Genomic DNA, 20331 nt, shown 5'->3' with positions numbered 1-20331 from the left:
ACATATTTTAAACTCCGAAATGTATTCGCACATCTCTGAATTTAAATTCTCAGCTCTGCACACACACACCATGACACAAAGCTCAGGGCTTCTGAGGGCTACTCCGAAACTTAGTCGTTGCCTGAAGTCATACTGTACATCTGGAAGCATTTGCAAACATGCTGAGTTGGTTTTAAAATACCAACCTGTGTTGCTACTTCAGCCCCACATCGATACAGGACTTGTCTTATGTTTTCGTTCTGGATGTGGCCCTCACATTTCGCTCTAAAACATTGGCACAGCTCTGAAATACAGAAAATGTCTCCTTTCCACACACTCATATGCTTAAAGAACGGATGAGCATGATAGCTGCAGGCGTCTGGAAATTAATTTACAAAATGAACCGGATTTGTTGATATCCACAATTTGTTTCTGCGGAATAGGAAAATTTCTTTAAATTTTCCCAATGTTTGACAAAAACGATGTGCTGTCTTAACATACACTCAGAGGTTTCTTTTCATTTAACTTTTTCATCTAGCAATGTATGCAAACATCTGGTGTAGCAGCTAAATTCAAAGTAACCTCACATTTCTTAAACACTGTTAGTTGTGGCATTATTTTTTATAGAAAAGAAGATTTAAAAATAACAACTGAAATATTTTTAATGTAGGGCTGCACACTGGCGCAGTTGGTAGCACTGTTGCCTTGCAGCAAGAAGGTCCTGGGTTTGATTCCCGGCCGGGGTCTTTCTGCATGGAGTTTGCATGTTCTCCCTGTGCATGCGTGGGTTCTCTCCGGGTACTCTGGCTTCCTCCCACAGTCCAAAAACATGACTGTCAGGTTAATTGGTCTCTTTAAATTCTCCCTAGGTGTGTGTGTGCATGGTTGTTTGTCCTGTATGTCTCTGTGTTGCCCTGCGACAGACTGGCGACCTGTCCAGGTTGACCCCGCCTCTCGCCCGGAACGTAGCTGCAGATAGGCACCAGCAAACCTCCCGACCCCATTAGGGACAAAGGGTGAACAGAAAATGGATGGATGGATGGATGGATATTTTTAATGTATCTGGACATTGCAATATAGACAATTCATTTCATATCTCACATTGAGATAGTCATATGAAAATGTTCATGTATGCATTGTTGTAGCAACCGGTGCCTTTAAAATGCATCAAATGTAAACTTTTTGTTTCAAACAGAAAAGTAGTGGTAAGCTAATTATTTTGTTCTTGGTTTTGTATGGCCATATTTTCTCTTGTCCTACTGACAACTTGTTTTCTCAGGTTTTTTGGGGTTTTTTTAAACAATTTGAAATAAATTAATAAGAGAAATAAAACTGTAGTTGAGATTGGCTATGAAAAAGATTTTCAAGAATCTAAATGATCTGTTGAGTTATCCTACATTTGGGGGGGGGGAAATCAAAGATTAACTTTCATTGCTCTCTATATTCCTTATTTAACTAAGTAGACTGTCCATAAAGGAATAACAAACTATATAATATCTAAAAAAAGAAAAAAAGAATGATGTGCTTCAATGAAATGAGTCCAGTTGGTTTAAATGGTGCTGTGGGACTCAGGAAAATTATTTATTATCGTTGTGTTTGTGTTATCACATGACGATTTGCAGTTTAGGACTTCAAGTCAATGCCTGATCGTTCACAATAAATGTTGGACTTTACTAACATTTTGCCTAAATTTTAGCTGAACCCTTTCAGACAGGCGTGGCAGTTTTTGTAGAAACAAGAAATTTGTAGAGACCTGTTTTTATAAACCGATATCCTAACTCTCTAAAACTTTTCACGGTTCTGATTATGTTCTTAGACAAGACAGAAGTTCTGATTTTATCGACGTCTCTTTCCAGGACAAAGTCGGAGACTTTTTGTTCTCACCCCAGATATGGAATTGGACTCCACTGCTTTGGGTTTATTTTAGATTTCTGGTAATTATTCAGACCTGTTTGTCTTTAGAAATACCAAAAGCGGACATTTGTGTGAATTGACCCTTTATAGATAAACTGAATAACTAACTGATCCCTTAGACTCTTTATAACAACATTACAGTCACGGCAGAGATAAATATGCAAATCTCTTCCACTATTTCTTTGAAAAGCATTTAAATATGTTAATTAGATCTTGTCTAAATTTGTACACATACTAAAAATACTGTTTTTGCAATGCACATCATATTAATAACGTACATGATTTAAAAGTAGGAAGTGATGCAAATTGCTAACCAAAATATCTTCATTATCACTGTTTAAATTAAAAGTCCAAGTAAATATATATATATATATTTTTAAAAAACAAACATAACATTCTTTAAACATATCATGATATTTTCACTCTCTGGTTGTGAAGCAATATTTTCAGAAGTTCAAATCAACTAATAAAGGTTTGATTAGATTTATTTTTTTGTTAGCAGTTGTACCTTTATTGTCAGTCAACTAAACGCTTTTAAAATATTCCTTGGTCTCTTTCACCATAAAAAAATGTCAGCAGTAAGAGAAAAGTCAAAGCATGGCGCCACCTTGTGTTCTTCTTCTCGCCCGACACTTTCGACATCTGGATTCGTAACATCGGGCTCCTGATGGGCGAAAATACTGAAAACCTGCACAATTTACTGTAACAGTAACTTTAAGTTTAGGCAGTTTGGCTTATTTTCACAGACATTGGTCGATAACATCAATTTCAAATATGGATGCTATCTATATGTTTTTATAGCTTACAGATTATTACTTCACCTGAGCCCTAAAGGTGTATAAAAGCAATGCTTATGACAAAAGGTCCCATTTTTTAAGAAATTATGAAATATTATCCATGCTGTGTTTTAGCTGTAACAAGATTCACCACATTCCACCTCTGAAAAGATCAATCTAAACACAAATATGACACTGAGTTAAAAAAAAAAAAAAAAATCCAAGCAGTTAATACAGCATGGTGAGCAGTTATTATGCTATTTACAACAATGTAGTTTTATGATTACCTGGTGATTGTGCTTATCGGAATACTACACTGATTGTTGTGTATGTTTTAAAAAAAAGGAACATGAGGCTATCTAAACTGACATTTGTCTCCCTGAGCTGGAAATCATTTAAAAATAAATCAGACGCTATGAAAGCCTCTCGCACGGCCAGTGGAGCTCATTACAGCTTCATGCTTCCTGACAGGATGGAGCGGTACATATCAGCCGTCAGCGGTACGTAGCTTTGCGCTCTGTCGTCGAGGATGTAAAGAGGCTCCTGGATGTTCTCTGGATCAAACCCCTGATTCACTAGCTTCGCTTTCATCTGCTTAAATGTAGCTGTGACTTCCACTGAACTCTGAAACGAGAGAAAAGAGCACCCACACGTCACTGGGACTGATCACAGCCACGCGTTCACGGCAGAACAAAAGCCCGTTTGTTTGCACTTGCATCCCCCGATATCAAGATAAAACGAAGCTTGTCTCGACTGAATTACCTGCAGCCTTATAAAGCGGGGTCGTGCATATGAGGGCAGGTAGCTAACAACGTGGTCATAAAGTTTACTTCCATCAAACCGTGCACCATTCTTCAGAGTGGCAGCTGACATCCCCGCGCGCCCCTCGTGCCCTGAATGAAAATAAAAATAACATAAATTAAAACAAAATTCACCTGTAAGTAAATTATGCTAAACGGTATTTGCTAAGGGAGTATTACCTGGCACTTGGACTCCATAAACATTGGCCTCTTGCAGACAGTCACTCATCGAAAGGATGTCGGAGACCTCAGTTGTCGCAACGTTCTCACCTTTCCACCTATGTCCTCAAAATAACTTACAATCAGTTGAAGTCTTTTTTATTTATTCATGTTTTCTGGTTTAGACATATAGTAACACATAAAATAAAAGTTAATTAAGGATTTGGTAAAAAATAAATTCTGGTTCATTCATAAACGTATCCCCCCCCAAAATAAATAAGCAGAATTAAAAGAAAAGCGTGTCCTCTCTGCTATTTTATCTAAACAAGGACAAATCCACTGTGAGGAGAAGGGCAGTAGGGGAGACCGGGTATGGTTATAACATAGGGAGAGTTGTAACACCACCAGTTCCACCAAACAGGGATAAGATAGGAGTCACATGATCATTTCAGTGTTTACCCGCTTCCTCCCCAATCCCATATTGTGATTGTCAAGGCTGGAAACAGGCACATGCAGATACTAAGGAGAAAAATCTGATTTTGAGGTAAGAAAGTAAATTTTTTGACCATGACTATATTTTGTTTAGTACTTATACTGTTGCAGATAAAACCATATGACTTACATTAGATGAAAGTGTAATTTCTCAGGCAAAATGTGATGCATTTTCCCATGCTAATTTCAAACCGCTATGCTACTACAGCTAGCTAAACATGGCTGACAGGGTTGGGGTGGGTTGTAACACATCTTTAAAAAGTGTTACAACCATCCCCTTATATACAACTAAGAACATTTTGATTTTAATAATTTTACAGAATGCCTAGGCAGTGGATACGAAAGACTGATAGAGGTGTGTCTGCAGATGTTTTAAAAAAGGCATCTGATGAGGTCACAAAGAAGAGCAAGTCAGTCAGATCAGTTGCGAAGGCGCATGGGATCTGCCATGTAACACTGAGCAGATACTGCAATTCACTGCAGAAGCTGATAGAACAGGGGTCCAGTGATCTTCCCAGTGTAGGTTATTAGAGCAGCAACAAAGTCTTCTCTAAGGTGCAGGAGGAAGTGTTGGCTGACTATTTGACTCAGGCAGCAGACCTTACCTTCCCCCCCCCACTGTAGCCATAAACTTCAGCCACTGGATCGCAGTGTCTACGGCCCATTTAAGAATATGGTGAACGCCGCAAGTGATGCCTGGATGAAGATGAATCCTGCCAAGACGATGACGATATATGATATTCCAAGTATTGTGAAGACTGCTCTGCCTGCAGCTGGAACACCGAAAAACATTCAAGCCGGTTTCCAATCCACAGGTATTTGGCCCTTCAATCCTGACATTTTTGAGGAGTGTGACTATGCACCCTCACAAGTCACTGACCGTCCCGACCCAGGTACATCACTGACATCTGGAGCTTTCCAGCCGCAGTCTCCACCAACTCACCTGGGGACGGCCTCCTCTCCTCCAACTCACCTGGAGACTACTACTTCTGGCTCCTCTGCAGTTAATGATGTGACCATGTCCTGTGCTCCAGATGAGCCAAGCACCTCGGGGGTGTCTCCTGGTCAGGCATTCAATCCTTTGGCTATGCGGCCATTTCCAAAAGCAGGGCCAAGGAAAACAACTGGCAGGATCAGGAAGAAAAGGAAATCTGAAATACTCACTGACACACCAGTGAAACAAGCACTGATGGAAGAAGAACAAAGAAGAGGAAGCAACAATGTAAGGAAGAGTTTCTTTGCAAATAATAAAGGCAAGCAAAAGAGGAAGGAGAGAAAGCCTGCCAAGAAAATGTTAAAAGCCAATGCTGAGGATTCTGAGACCTCAGATGATGAATATTTTTGTGTTGTCTGTATGGAGCCATTTGGCAACTCAAAGCCACAGGAAGTGTGGGTAAAATGTGCCCTATGCAGTCTCTGGGCCCACCAAGCCTGCACTCCTGGGCTACCATCATTCATTTGTCACCACTGTGACTCTGATTAAGGATACACACACATAGACATGCACACAAACACACACACACATTGACATTGGTTTTTGTTAGACCTACATGTTTGTTCAGTGTTCATTAAGCATACATTATACATGTTAAGGAAGTTTGTTCTAGTAGAATAATTTACACACATGCACACACACACAAACGGAGTATATTTGAGTTATGGTCAGTCACAGAGAGAGAGACATTGTTCTTGTATTATTCTTTTAATTCAGTAAACCTCTTTTTGAAGCATATCACATGGTGTGGCCTCTGTTTTTGCTTCTTTTGTCTAATTGTTACAACTTACCCCAGCAGGTGTTACAACCTACCTCGGTAGTGGGGTAGGTTGTAACAAAGGAACACCATGTATTTGACATGAACTCATGCGGTCTGTGATATTCTTGCAGAGGTTTGAATTGGTGCCATTTGTAGTAAACAAATGTGGGTATTTTGTATAAAAGTTTGAAAACTCTAGCTCAAAAATTCTGTGAGTTAAAGGTGCTGGAGCAAAAAGTGTTACAACCATACCCGGTCTCCCCTACCTGAAGGTGTCCCCGACACGATCCTGAAAGTAAATGAAATTGTCTTTATCGATCCTCATTAGGTCGCCGGTGTTGAAGTAAAGGTCTCCTTTTTTGAGGACATTGCGCAGCTTTTTCCTCTCCGTCTGCTCTTCGTTTTCAGCGTATCCGACAAAAGGTGTGATGTCTGTAATCTTCGACACCAGCAGTCCCGTCTTACCTGGGACAAAATACCAAGTTCACAATAAAAAGACCAAAAAAAAAAAAATTTAAAAAAAAGATCAGTCACAAATTACGGCTGTAATTATTCTTCACCTTTCGAGGTCTCAATGCAGAGACCGTTAGCATCTCGCAGCGGTTCGTCGCGCTCTGTGTCGTACTTCACAAGTGTGTAGGGAAACAATCTCTGCAAAGAGTATTGAAATTAGAGTTCAGTTAGAAAAATTGCTTTTAATGAGCTGCCTTTGTAAACATTTACCCCCCCCCCCCCCCAGGTTCAACTGGGTAAACAAGGTCAAACCAAGTTAGTAAAGTACTTAGTAAAACTTGTGTTTGATGGATTTAGCACTTCAAACGTGGCTTTATGCGTTAAAAACTCATTTAAGCATATAAAACTGTGTGTGCACAGTTCAGATATGTACTGCATATTCTCATCCTTACCTTGTGCAAAAAGTGAACTCGTCCAACTGCTCCTATTTTCCCTGTGTAGTTGAGGAATCCTATATTTCCCTCAGTGGAGGCATAAAACTCAAAAATCTGGATGTTTCCAAAGCGACTCAGGAACTCTTTCCACACTTCTGCTCGGACACCGTTGCCAATGGCCAGTCTTACTTTATGGGATTTGTCAGTGTCTCTCTACAGGTTCATGCAAAATAAAAAAGGAAACATCAAGCAGTTTATAAAATGTAAATGAAACACTAGTTTACAGGCTCCAAGTATTTATTCTCTATTGCCATTTTTATGAAATGTTCACCTAGAAACACTGAAATGGTAGTTTTATCTGCAGGTTTGACAAACACAAAACAGCAGAATGTTGAAACAGGCTTTTGATTTCCAAACTAGTTTACAGATTTTTTTAGGATCTGGACTAACACAGACCAACTCTAATACAAAATCTTTTTTTGTTTTCCTTTGCCTGACAAGGAATGGAGTTACAGCTGGACTACGTTAGGAAAATGTGTGATGTAAAATAACACTGGTGAATGTTGAGATAATAACATGACTTCAAATTAATAATAAATCAAGCAAATGTCTGGCTGGTCTGAGTCATAGCAAACAGAGTCCGGATAATGAGTAGTCTACACAACTAAAAAAAGAAGTGAAATTTATCATTTCCATCTCAACAAGATTTTATTTAAATATTTGTTTCAGGCTGACATCTGATTTGTTGCTTATCAGACAATTTAGTTGCAGTCTCCCAAATGATTTGACCATATTGCGCTGGATTTAATAAGTTTCGCCAACATGGTGAATCTTCTCTTGTGTTTCAAGTATATTACAAGCATTGCCTAAATGCTGTGTTTATGGTTAAAATAATTAACTAATATTTATTGCAGTCACTTTTATTTTTAAAAATAAAAAAAGAGTCCATTTTAGTGTGGTTTAGCATTTTAATCTGTCCTACTTTATGTCCAGTTAAACCACAACCTGAAGTTGAGAAAAATCCCAAAAGTTCTAAACTGGAACTTTTTTCCATTATATGTGCATTTAGTGAGTAAAGCCAGGAGCTAAAAGAATGTTTTTATGAATACAAATTAATGTACAAAAAATTATCTGCATTTATTAATAGAATAGAATAGAATAGAATAGAATAGAATAGAATAGAATAGAATTACTTTATTCATCCCAGCAGGGAAATTATTTCGCAGTTACAGCAGCATAGAGACAAGACACACACGGATTACACACAAGGATTATTTGAAATTATTTGATTTTGTTACTTTTGAAAATTGAGAATTAAAAATAAGTCTGGAAAACCATTTTTAATACTCGGTTTGATCTTTTCCCTCGCACTTATCTAGATCTGGAACTTCCTTGCTTTTCTACGCTTTCTGACGCTGCACGGCAGCGTGGCTGCAACAGAAAAACACAGAAGCTGTGGGTCTATCAGCTACATTTTCAGACAGAATCAAACACAGGCTCGCTTTTCTGCAAAACTGCTGAAAAGCTTGACTTTTTGCAAGTTGATATGATCAATTTTTAGCTAACATTGATACCATTTTTGGACATGTTCTTACTCCGTGAATGTAAGAATCGAAACTAATTGAAACAAGCGAAAACATGTGCATTCCCTGACCTTTGTCCCATGTGGCTTAAATAGAATGACCATCGACCTGAGCTGTAAACTAGTACAGGAAGATGTGGCCGCTTAGCTACTTGATATGTCTTCCAAAGTAAAGGCCAGCATCTATTCCGAGAGATGACCAGATAAAGAAATCTGGTGACTCCTGCGACTTGTGCACGCTGCAAACTGACACTGAGCGCCATGTGATGTAACAAGATGCTCTGAATGGCATACACTCAGAAACTATGTATACAGTACTACCAAATATAAATAAGCGTTTGTGACATGTAACTACGATGATGTCAGTTCTGATATTTAAATAAATAAATAAAAAAAGATCTTATTTTCATGCTGCCTCGAACGAGGTAGATGAAGTGGGCGAAGACTGGAACACGATAGTGAAGATTTAATGATTTCTATTTTGGAGAGCCAGCTGTGCTCTGCGTTGGGAATGTACAGATTTGGAAAGTTCCCTCTGACAAGACCTGCCTCTGCGGCGACTTGTTGCAGCCGCTCTGCAGCGCTCTGCCTCTGCAGCCGTCTTTGCCTGATTTTTTATTTTGTTTTGGGTTTTTTTGCAGTTGCACCAGTAAGTAAAGCCAGTAAAAATGAAAGATTTGGTCAATTTGTTACACCAAAATGAAAAAAATGTGCTGCATTTGACTTTCACAAAGAGTTTCAGTGAAAAATAATTTCAGAAAAAGGATGTTACAGCGGTGGACTTTCGGAGAAAAACCTAAAACAAGCTCAGGAAAAAATGTAGTCCAAACCAAGACCAATCTGGAATACAATAATGTCAGCCTGGTACTTTAAGATTTTTGTTAGTTCAACTAGATTTAACTGAAAACTTGAGGGAAAGTTGTGTCTTTGAGACTGGATCCTGATAGAAAATAGCCTAGAGATTGAGTGGTTATGCCCCAATCAATCGGCCAATTTTATTTCTGAATTTGCTCTGACTTGGGATCCACAAGTAAAATTCTGAGAAATTATTATTCTGCCCCTGCATCTAAAGCCTGAAACTAGTATCAGCCAATAAAAGCCTAATGGTTGCATCTCTGATCCAAGTTAAAACGGGTTTTTTGCTAAGAGTTTGTTAAATGTCAGCACAAGACTTGGTTAGGAGCCTTTTTGTGCTATGAGTCATTCAGCCCACGAAGCAAAAATAACCCCCTGAACCTGGTCAGGTACTAAACTCAAACTAAGTGAAAAACAAAAATTAAACACTTTAAAATCTCCAGAAAGCCTGAAGAAATCCTCCCTAGTATCCCTTTAAACCACATGTGTGGTTTACGGCCCGGGAGCCAAATCTGGACCGCCGAAGCTTTTTATGTGGCCCTCCGGACTCTAAATTACATCAATAAGTCCTCCCAGTTTTTCACAAATCTGCAAAATTCACACAAAATCAACAGATCGCCACTTTTTTTTCTGATTTTACTGACATTTTTTTCTTAAAATTGGCCAAAAACATTGGGCCTAAGTGACTGCTGCCTCAGCCTTAGCTGATGTTAAGCTATAGTCCTTGATCGATGCAGCGATTAATAAAAAGTCACATTTAACATCATCCATTAGTGCAAATATTGTAAAAAAATAAAATAAAAATCTTACAAATATTTCTAAATTAGCACCACAAAATCTGTGACACAAAATCCTGGATGGACTGACCAGTGTGAAGAGATGTTCAATATTATTTAAATTTAAGAAACCCTTACTGAACGCTGAAACAAACAGATGTATTGATATTTTAACAATTTAATGGGTTTTATCGATACATTCTGGCACAACCAGCCCTTTAAGAACATTCAGATGTTTGACTTGGCCCAAAATGAAAATGACCCACGCTTCCTGCTTTTAAGGAAGTCCGGTACGCAAAGCAGTAATGGTTTACCTTTGGCCGTATTGTAAATATTAATGGCATCATTTCAATTTTACCTTTGGTGTGCAGCAGAGGTAGCGCATCACTTCTCCGATATACTGAATGACAGTCACATTGTATTTCCTGCAGTCGTCCCAGAACTGAGAGGCAGAAAACTTTCTTTTCAGAACTAGAGTTGACCCTTCAAAATAAATCATCACAGAACACAAATATTACAACCTGATAAATGAAAAGTTCATTCACCTAAATTGTGCATCCCCAACAAATACTTTCCTGTTGCTTAGAAAATTAACCTGTAAGAATAACAGCTCACCTTTTGAAAAATCTGACATTATATTCAATTTAATAATGAAAATAAAAATAAAAAAGCACCGTGCACTCCAGTTTTTAGTTTAAATATTCATCTTCAGTTAATTTAATAGATGAACTATCACTTTGCACAGCCATTTAAAGGTTTTGCGTCCATGGGTGAACTGGAATCATTCGATGATTCATTACAGCCCTAAAAATGCAACGCTACAATATTCAATTGCATCCTTCTATTTCACCACAATACATTCTAGTGCAAAAAATCCTAATAAGACACGGAGGAGTGCAGCTGTAAATGTGAAAAAGGTCTTAATACTTCAATAACCAAAGGATCTTCCATTTGCTTAATCAAATATTGAATAGTAGCAAGAATGAATACTTTTAAACTGTGTGGCAAATAAATAAAAACATCAGACAACAAATCTGTGATAATTCTGCAAAGCACAAAACTTCATCAAACACACACAATGCTTCTACACACACATGCACTCTCTGCGTAACCTTTCGCCTATTTATGGAAAGCACAGCCCGAGAAGGATCAGTACAGATTATTGGTTCCTTGTGACAAAAGACTCTTTCACTGGGACTGAATAGGAGCAGGATAATCAGGGTCTGTGCAGTGTGCAAAGAAACAGAATTCATCTGCAGTTTGCAGATTTATAGTGATAATCGGAGCTTAAAGAAGACTGTAGTTGTAGAAGATCTAGAATTGCTCTGGTCATAAATAGCCACAAATTTGATTGTTTATTGAGGCTAATGAGTGATTATATCCTGGGTTATGCAACTATAGCTTTAAATCACATGTGACAAAGCTCATCTTTGTGTAACAGAAGATTTTACGGGTTTACCTGGCTTATCTGCGTAAGTTTAAGACATTGCACAAATTGCAGAGGAATAATTGATATGATCCTTAGGTTTAGGTAAATGCTTTTATTTGCAAATTGAATGGGTAGAATTTTTTTATTATACATTTTGAAGACTGTGAAAGCCAGAACCATCAATCTGTGTCTTAGGCTGCCAGGTCAGCTTGCGCTGGGCCAGACGTCAGAAAGGCCTCAGCAGCAGGTCCCAAAGATTTTTATTTCTTTTTACCGAATGTGTGTTTAGCAAATATTGTACTTTATAACTCATAGGTCCAAATTAGGTGAGTTGCATTAGTATTTTTTTTATTTTTATGGACACAAACAACATTCAAGTATTTGAAATTTATGAAGTTCTAGTCGATTTCTTTGGGAACAACATGGAGTTATTAGCTGTCATACTTCAGTTCATACCTGCTGATGTAAAGGACTAGTATACTATTTTTTGCATTAGTAGAAGTATTTCTCCTTAGTGGATAGGGCACCAAAAATGGCTCCAGCTCAGGGGCCCGGGTCCTTGTATTTCCGGCCTTGAGCGTACAGGTTAAAAAAAGACAAAAAAGATTATGGTAGGTGGGCTAAAAAAAAAAAAAAGATTATTTTAAAACTTATTTGTGAAAAGTAGAAACAAGTTTGTAGAGCAAAAGCAGAGACAAAAGATAAAACCCACCAATTTCTGAGAAAATTATTTTTTTGCTAAGTATACTTGCTGAAATCCTAAAGAAACCTCTTAAAAGCAGTTTCGAAGATTTTAAAATGATTAACTTTGTGTTTGAATTCAGATTGTTAACAGAGTAAATTTGGGCCGTTTTATTAATATTTATCAATATCTCATATATTTATTTCCCTGCAATTTAGACACAGTGTAAAAGTGTCCACACTGCTTACATTGATTCAGATAAACATCCTGCACTGCATCACTGAAAGTCACATGGCTGAACAAATACCACATGACCAATCTATTTCATCAGGGAGTGTAGCACTCTTTAATGTTACCTAGAATTTGAACTAACCATTTTCGCTCCAAACCTATTTAATCTGTTTATATATATTTTTTAAACCTTTATGGTTTTCATAATTTTTTTAAAAGTGTGAAAAATAATTTAAAAAAAACATCACTTTTTCAAATCTGATTATTCTCCTGTTTTGTTGAACTTTTTGAACAGGGTGAAAGAAAGGAAACTTGTGAAATGCAAAGAATCTAACACAGCTTACAGCCAGTTAAATGAAATACGACCCATGTTAATAACGTTTTTGTGTTCCCACCTGTTTCCATGCAGCCAAGAAATCCAACGAGAAACCCTGCTGTGTGGTACAGCGGCAGGTTGACGTACATGACATCGTTGGATTTTACACCGTATGCGGATATAACAGCCAGAGCTGATAGGAGGCGATTCTGATCGACCAAAGCTGCCTTAGGAAGACCTGAAGTACAGCAACACACACATAACTGGTGTTTGAAAACCAAAGGATTCACTCCATGCCTTATAGGAACAGGTTCCCACAAGATACTGAATAAATGCTGAAATACCGGTAGTGCCAGAGGTGTAAATATAGACGGCAGGACTTTTGAATGTGACGTGTGATCTGATGGATCGAGGTAGCGGTGTGTCCGCGGCTTCTTCCACTTTATCAGAGAAGCTCACGATTCCTGGAGTGTCGCAAGATTTGACCAAGAGGAGGACCGTGACACCCTGCTCCATCAGTGAGGGCAGCACATCCTCCACTGCCTCTTTCAGCTCTGCAAAAAACAAAAAAAGAGCAATAATATTCATTAAGACAGGCGCAGACAAATTACTAAACATTTATTTGAAAGATCTTCTATTACAAATATTAGTTGCTGACAGCACCCTACAAATTTATTGAAATACCTAAAATTGCTTTATTTAATTGTTTTATACCAAATTATTAACAACTCGGAGCCTCTGGTAGCTTTAAATTATTAGTCAATGACTTCTTGGTTTCATTAGGTAAAAACATAATGTGACATGAAGGTCCAGTTCCCTCATTCACAAATTCAACAACGCAGCCGCCTTCAGCTGTGTTACAGCTCATTTTAGTTAAAGACAATTATTTATTAGTGTAGGATTTCTCTCCCCGGTGAATAAATATGGTTAAAAAAAGAAATTGCATTGCTTGTTTTTAAATCTTTCTGTGCATACAAGTAATAAAATGAAAATGTAAAAATTAAAATGTATTAAGAAAAAATATGACTTATTCTAACCTCACATATAAGGTAAAGACAGAAATGTAATGACGCCTTTCAGTTTATTTCAAACAAATCAAGCCCTCAGCTCCAAAAAGATGAATAATATTATTTGATGATTTCTCAAGCGAAGGTTGTGTTTGTGTTTAACACATTTTTGGCAGATTGCAGTGACAATTTATTTTTTTTTACTTTACGGATTCCCACAAGTACTTAACATACAAAATACCCCAAAAATCACAAGTCAAAGAACTGACGTGCAAATCAAAAACCACAACAATTTTACAACAACAGAACACAAAAGAAAAGAGTACATCATGATCATGAATTTCCTCAAAGGGCCAGATGAGGCAGAAAGTCTCAATAAAACTAACTATTACACTATTAAAATATTACAGTATTTTTCTTAAGCTACAGTACAGACCAAAAGTTTGGACACAACTGTGTGTCCAAACTTTTGGTCTGAACTGTATATGTAACATATATTCGCATAATACGAATAAAAACCGATTTCGTTTGACTGATGAGATAATAAACGTAAACAATAACACTGTTATCTTGAAGTTCTAGAGGGCACAGAAATAGCTATGGTGATGGATGCAACTTCTTTCTTTCTTTCCTTCCTTCTTTATCAAGATTTGCTTTGTTCAATGGTTTAATTTTCAGTGACATAATCCTGACCGAGCCGCTGAAAACCGCTTCTCCAGCAGCTCTCCTACCTGCAGCTGCAACCAGCACCTTGGCCTTGCAGCAGTTGAAGCAGTGCAGCAGAGACCTGCTCCGGATGTTGTAGTTCAGGAGAGCGACGGGAGAGCCAAGTTTAGCCAGAGCCAGCCAAGTAAACAAAAACCTGGGCTCGTTTCCCATGAAGAGTGCGGCGGTGACCCCAGCGTCGTACCCGGGCTGAGACCGGAGCGCGTTGGCGATCTTGTTGCTCTCCCTGTCCGCGTCCGCGTACGTGTAGGTCTCGTCTCCAAACGCGACGAAGGGCTTGTCTGACAGCGCGGAGGCTTGCTCCAAGAAGCGCTCCAACGCGAAGGACGGAGGTCTCCTTCTTCGGTTCGCTACGTAGCTGACTAAAATCCGCACCAGGACTCCGACGTATCGGAGATCCATCCAAAAATAGGGGAAAAGGGTTTTCAGCGCGAAGGGGATGATGATGAAAGCGCCTGCTAAAATGGTAGAAATGAAAAACAACTCCATGGTGAACTTTCTCCACAAGTTCTAATGTCCAGTCCTGACTGGGAGGGGAAAAAACATTCAAAACCAGGGTGAAAAAGCGGACAAGTGGGGCGGAGCGTTTCACAGAAATGTGCGGAATGAAATGGAAATGTATTTCTAGACACAAAGACATTGGATATAACAGTAACAGATCCACAGATTTTCAGCGAGGATAGTTAGTTTTATTTATACACCTCCAAATCCCCTAGTGTGATGCATTTAAGGGCACTCACAAGAAAACAGGTCAATCTACTTAAGTTCAGCTCAGTTGACTTGACTAAGCATTCTAACGTCAACATATCTTGTTTTGTTTTTTTTTGGGGGGGGGGGGGGGGGGGGGGGGGTTGTTTTTGTTTTGTTTTTTGAAAAAACAACATTTTGGTCCTCAGGATTATTAAAAGAATAAGAGAGTGTTCATGTAAAAAAGTGTTCAACACTTTATGTTTTGAATGCACACAGTCATGTGAAGAGGACGCAACTCAAAGAAATTAAGCTCAAAAAGTTTAGAAAAGAAGATCACATGGAGACACCCCCACTTTGGTCCGGTGGGGGGGGAAAGTATTGTTGGTGAATGAAATTTGCAATATATGTGTGTGTATTCTGATGATTTCTTTGTCATGGGAAAGTACTTGGTTTGAGAGGGGTTGGTATAGGGTCCAGGTGTTAGGGCCCCCTTTCCTTTCACACCACAGTCTCTGTCGAACATTTTTATTATTTTTTTACGGGCTGCCGGTGGGACGGGACCAAAACATAATAACGAAACAGGGCATCCTTTACTTTATAATGTAATTGCTTCACAGGGATTTTTAATTTGATACACAGATTCACCTTAAAGGGATATAATGAGAAAACATCCTTGTTTAAGTCCAAAGATTGAAACATGAGGTTCGATCATTTGAAAAATGTAGATGTGTCAAAGGAAATTAAAACAGCAGAGTTTACATACTTATTCCCAGCATTGTAATCTGTCATTTTAATCCCTTACACTATCATGGCATCAAGATATACTTTAATCATTTCAACTTTTGGTTTTAAGGAGTGACCATGGTGCTGGATGCAGTGTATGGTAGGTTTTATTATTCCACCTTTCAAATGCGATTTCAGCTGCTCTCCAGTTGAGGGCCTCCTTCATTGTGTTTTCTGTTTCACCACTGAGTCAGGTAAAAATTAAAGAATCAGACAGTTTTAAACAGCCTGCATGTTTTTCTAGAATACATCTACATGTGGCTTGTTCTAATTGTTTGGTGGGACTCAAATGCAAGCAGACTAACAGGAATAGTTTTCATACTGAAAACAGATTTACTACAGAAAAATCAGGAAGAGTGTAGTAGAACAAATTAACACATAAAGGAACCAAAGTGTTTAGAGTTTTTCTCAGTTGCTGTGAAAGTTTTTCTCAGATCAGAATTAAAATTCTCAGAACTATTTGTTCAATCTTCAGTCTGTCACTTGAGTCACGTGCTTAGGTACATCCACACAAACAACCATGTACAATTTTCTGCTTCTTATATTATCAATTTATTGTGTCATGTTGATTAAATGTATTACTGCTGAATAACCCCAAAGCACTTAGGCACCCTAAGACTTGTTGCATAAGTCTTCATATGCAAAATGAAGACTTATGCAAGTTGTCATAACATGGAGGGCATATTTCTATGTATTTCTATTAGACTATGTTTTTTCCAAGTCTGTCCTAAATTGGTTAAATTGTTCCTAAATTAATCCTGACTTTTGTCAATGAAGGTTGATGTGTGAAATACTAGATCAATCAATAATCAAACAGGTTTTCTGAAATAGCTCAAAGGTACATCTCATAAATTATCAACTGGGAGGTATGAAATGTAACATTTCTGACAATGGATGAACATGGAATTAGACTGGGTCAACACTGGCGCAAAAAGTATTATATGCGACACATAGGGGCGCCACGCTAGACGGTGCACCAAAGTGATGGTGGAAAAATTATTTCCCGTCAGCAATTTCTGTTTTTTTACAGCTGTTTGTGCCTGTGTAAATAATATTATCAATAACAGAGGCACAATACTGATTAGGCACCCTTTTATCCCCCCTTCACACACACACACACACACACACCCCCACACGCACACACCCATGTCTACACACACACACATATTTGGGTGGCTATCTTTGTGGGGACTTTCCATTGACTTCCATTCATTTCTACAGCCTAATCCTTACCCCGATCTTAACCCTAACCAAAACTCAATTCACACCTTAGTCCTAAATCTAAGCCCTGAACCAAAAACAGCATTTCCCTGAGGCTTCGGTCCCCACAAGAAGCAGTGGGTTCCCCTTACCGTCCTTCCTCACACACACACACACACACACCCACACCCACCCACCCCCACACACACACACACACACACACACACGTTAAGGCACTCTAGGTTGTGCCCCTTTGAGAACATACTGTTTTTTCCCCCACTTGTCAGAGAGAACTGATCAGAGAACTGTCTGATCAGATACGAGCCATTGAAGACCACATTCAAATGTGGTCTTCTTTTTGTAATTTTTTGCAGACGCAATTCTTCACAGAGATCCTCCCATATCCACGCAAAACCTAAAGAATTCATGGAATGAGGAGGTGCACTACATGTTGCTCTGCCTATTAGCCAGATTTTGTTGCTCATGATTGATTTGTAAAAGCAACAAGCATTGCAGTAGATTATGTTAGTGTGTTTGTGGGGAATCTTTCAAATGCCATTTGGCCTCAAGCAGTCTGCTTCAAGTGAAGGTTTTTCTGCTTTTCTTCCCCTTTTTGAGTCCAGCTTAGGCTGGTGGGTAGTGGACAGTGTTAGGTTCGATCAGTTTTGCTCAACAAAAGGGGTGAAGATGCTTCTCTTGTGGTACATTTTGTGGGACAGTAATAACTCTTGGACACCTCAGTTCACCTGGCTTCAGAAGCAACTTAAAACCAAATATGCTTTTAAAGAGCTATTTAGTTATATTTGTGGTACAAATTGAGGGAGAGGACTAAAATCACACACATGCATTTATGCAGCTAATTATACAGGCAGGATAATGCAGGAAGGCAATCTTGGGACTGAGTGACAAACTTCAATGGAGCTTCCATTTACATACACAAATGGGACATCTCCTTCCCTTGTTTCATTAATACAAGGGAAGGAGATATTTTATCACAAACTACTATATGTCATATCTACACATTACCTGCCACATTTCCTCCTCTAGTTCCTTCATCCTGTCTCTTATCAGCCACTCTGTACCAAGAGTGGTTGATAATTCACAAAGATATAAAAAGTACATTCCAGTTACACAAATGGTGACATGTGGTAAATACGTACATAAGCTTAATGTAACACTTTCACACAATGAGGCATGTTGGTCTCCAATGTTATTCTCATCAAAAAAAATTAAGTAATGGCACGACAGACCAAATACGAATTAAGCAGCAAATTCCCACAACGATTACAAAGAGACTGTCCTGTTTAAGGTCCTTCTCTCATCTAAGAAATCTTTTAGTGGCTTGGTATCTAAAATTGTGCTGTCTTAGATGAGAAGGAATCCTGCGTGCTTACTGTAGAAAAGTTGAACTCATGAAAGTTGAGAGAAAAAAGAAGCCATGCATAATTCTGAGACAAATGGAAAGTTTCAGCCTCTTTCTGTGGATGTGGCATTACCCTTCCTGTAGTCCCTGAAACTCCCCTGGGATGGCGATGAATCACGTACACCCTGGCAGATGCTGATGTACCCATCGACCTGCAAAGTATAACACCTGCATAGGTCACTACACTGTTTACATAAGCTACATGCTTATCTGCTGTATATGTCGCTTGTTTTACCTGGGAATTTCTGTTATGAAATTCCACTTGATTCTCTTCTTACTTCAGTGCTCCGTCTGGGATTTCTCCCGTTGACCTTGATTTCTCAGGTAGAAATTCAACTGGGCCAATCAGGAAACAGGAGGAGAAGTTGTGAACGGTGACATCAATTTTATGCGCTGTTTCAGAATTGTAGTCTGCCTGTAGTTTGGCAGTGGTCGGAGGAGGTGAACAAAGCTGTTCAGTCTATGTTGGTCACGCTTCCAAATATTAAATTAACATTAACGGCCGCTTCATTCAGCTCAGCACGTCTCTTTTCACAGTGGGACATAGTTGTTTACAGCACACCGAGTTTCTGGTAAGCTTCTTGGCCTCAAATTGCTATCACAACCACTCATTAGCAATTTAGTGAAATCATTTCTCAATAGACTAGAGCCAACTAGGTACTGGTTTTTACCAGGCTATGCTTAGCTGAACTTTTAAGTAGGAACCCTGCCATAAAGCAATCTGTTCACTTCTGCTTTAAGGATGCTATATTTGACCGATATTTGTTTTTTCAAATATCAGTTATTTATCAATCATTTGATACAATAAAAACAACAAAGTAGTCAGTAGCAGAAAATACTGTTTGGCATTTTCCTTACAATTGTGGCACCAGGGAAGGGAAAAATAATGAGCCTTTCCAACATTATTGATTGATACAATATTGTAACAATCAATACATTAATGTACAATGCTGTTAAGCATTGTTGTAGCAAATAACAATACAATCGACGAAACTCACATTTTCTACCTTTCCTGCATTTACTTATTAGCATAATAGAAATGTTACAAATCCTAAAAGTTCACTAGAAGATGAAAATCTATCTTCTTCATGATGTATCCCTTGAACCACAGGAATCAGTCAAAGATTTCTTTTGAGGGCAAGAACATATCAGAAGTCACTGAGGTCTGCGGGCGGGAGGGGGTGGTTGTGAAACTCATGTGAGCACAGTCCAGTGAAGCATGTGCTGTGGGAGCCTGTGCAAAGCTCTCTATCTCTCCAATTGTATCAGCTCTGCTCAAACCTTTCTGACTTCCACCCTGCTCCTAAGAGCCTGATTAAAGAATGTCACAAAGCCACGTTCATGCAAAACATACAACACAGAATACAGGACGTCATCAGTCCTAACAGAACACATAGAGATCATCTTAAGCCAGCTGCTGTGTATTAGATTAAATATAATATGCAAAATATGTTATATATATATTATGTTTTATTGATTTTTATCATTTATAAAGTTAATTCATTTGGGATTTGTGCTTTTTCACATTGTTCATAGTCTGATATATGAAGCCCTGAAGGCAACCCTGTAAAGTTAAAATCAAAGACTGCTATTAAACTTATAAAAACTTTGTTGCTTGCAAAACATCCTTGAGCGCTCCATGGGCGCATCCAGAAACATCCGGCCGAACCGAACCGGTTCTTCATCCATTTTCAGATTTCTTTGAAGCTTTGGACGCCAAAAGCCCAGTTGATAAGAATTTGCTGGCGTAAGGGATTGTGTTTCAGAAATGCTTTTTCTCAAGTCACGTTGCCTCACAACATGAAAAGCAACCAATGACCTCAGAGACACGTAGTCTCTGCTCCTATAAAGTTGCTGAAGCTAAAGTGTC

The 20331-nt window shown here is 38.6% G+C and overlaps 1 protein-coding gene across 2 annotated transcripts; it reads right to left on the bottom strand.

Annotated features, from left to right (window-relative positions):
- Nucleotides 1–1013: 1013 nt before the first annotated feature.
- Nucleotides 1014–14917, bottom strand: LOC116718957 (very long-chain acyl-CoA synthetase). Of its 2 annotated transcripts, XM_032561267.1 has the most exons (10): nucleotides 14371–14917; nucleotides 12977–13186; nucleotides 12712–12870; nucleotides 10333–10457; nucleotides 6780–6974; nucleotides 6435–6525; nucleotides 6141–6339; nucleotides 3650–3747; nucleotides 3432–3562; nucleotides 1014–3293 (listed from the first exon to the last, which is right to left on the bottom strand). In XM_032561267.1, exons 1-10 carry the CDS (start codon nucleotides 14852–14854, stop codon nucleotides 3117–3119), a joined length of 1869 nt encoding a protein of 622 aa, XP_032417158.1. In that variant the 5' UTR covers nucleotides 14855–14917; the 3' UTR covers nucleotides 1014–3116. The 2 variants fall into 2 exon arrangements, with proteins under 2 accessions (XP_032417158.1, XP_032417159.1); XM_032561268.1 differs by lacking the exons at nucleotides 1014–3293; nucleotides 3432–3562; nucleotides 3650–3747 and adding an exon at nucleotides 3754–5244.
- Between the last annotated feature and the right edge of the window lie 5414 nt (nucleotides 14918–20331).

The sequence above is a fragment of the Xiphophorus hellerii genome, chromosome 4 (assembly GCF_003331165.1).
Source record: "Xiphophorus hellerii strain 12219 chromosome 4, Xiphophorus_hellerii-4.1, whole genome shotgun sequence".
NCBI classification, from domain to species: domain Eukaryota; kingdom Metazoa; phylum Chordata; class Actinopteri; order Cyprinodontiformes; family Poeciliidae; genus Xiphophorus; species Xiphophorus hellerii.
Note: the sequence above shows the minus strand (reverse complement) of the source record. Positions and strands in the feature narration are given on the sequence as shown.

Excerpts from the sequence above, each read along its gene's own strand:
- LOC116718957 (XM_032561267.1), bottom strand. The coding sequence starts at position 14,854 with ATGGAGTTGTTTTTCATTTCTACCATTTTAGCAGGCGCTTTCATCATC. Across the intron at positions 12,871-12,976 it reads TTACACCTCTGGCACTACCG|GTCTTCCTAAGGCAGCTTTG; the intron begins GTATTTCAGCAT and ends GCTGTACTTCAG. Across the intron at positions 3,294-3,431 it reads CCCGCTTTATAAGGCTGCAG|AGTTCAGTGGAAGTCACAGC; the intron begins GTAATTCAGTCG and ends CTCTCGTTTCAG.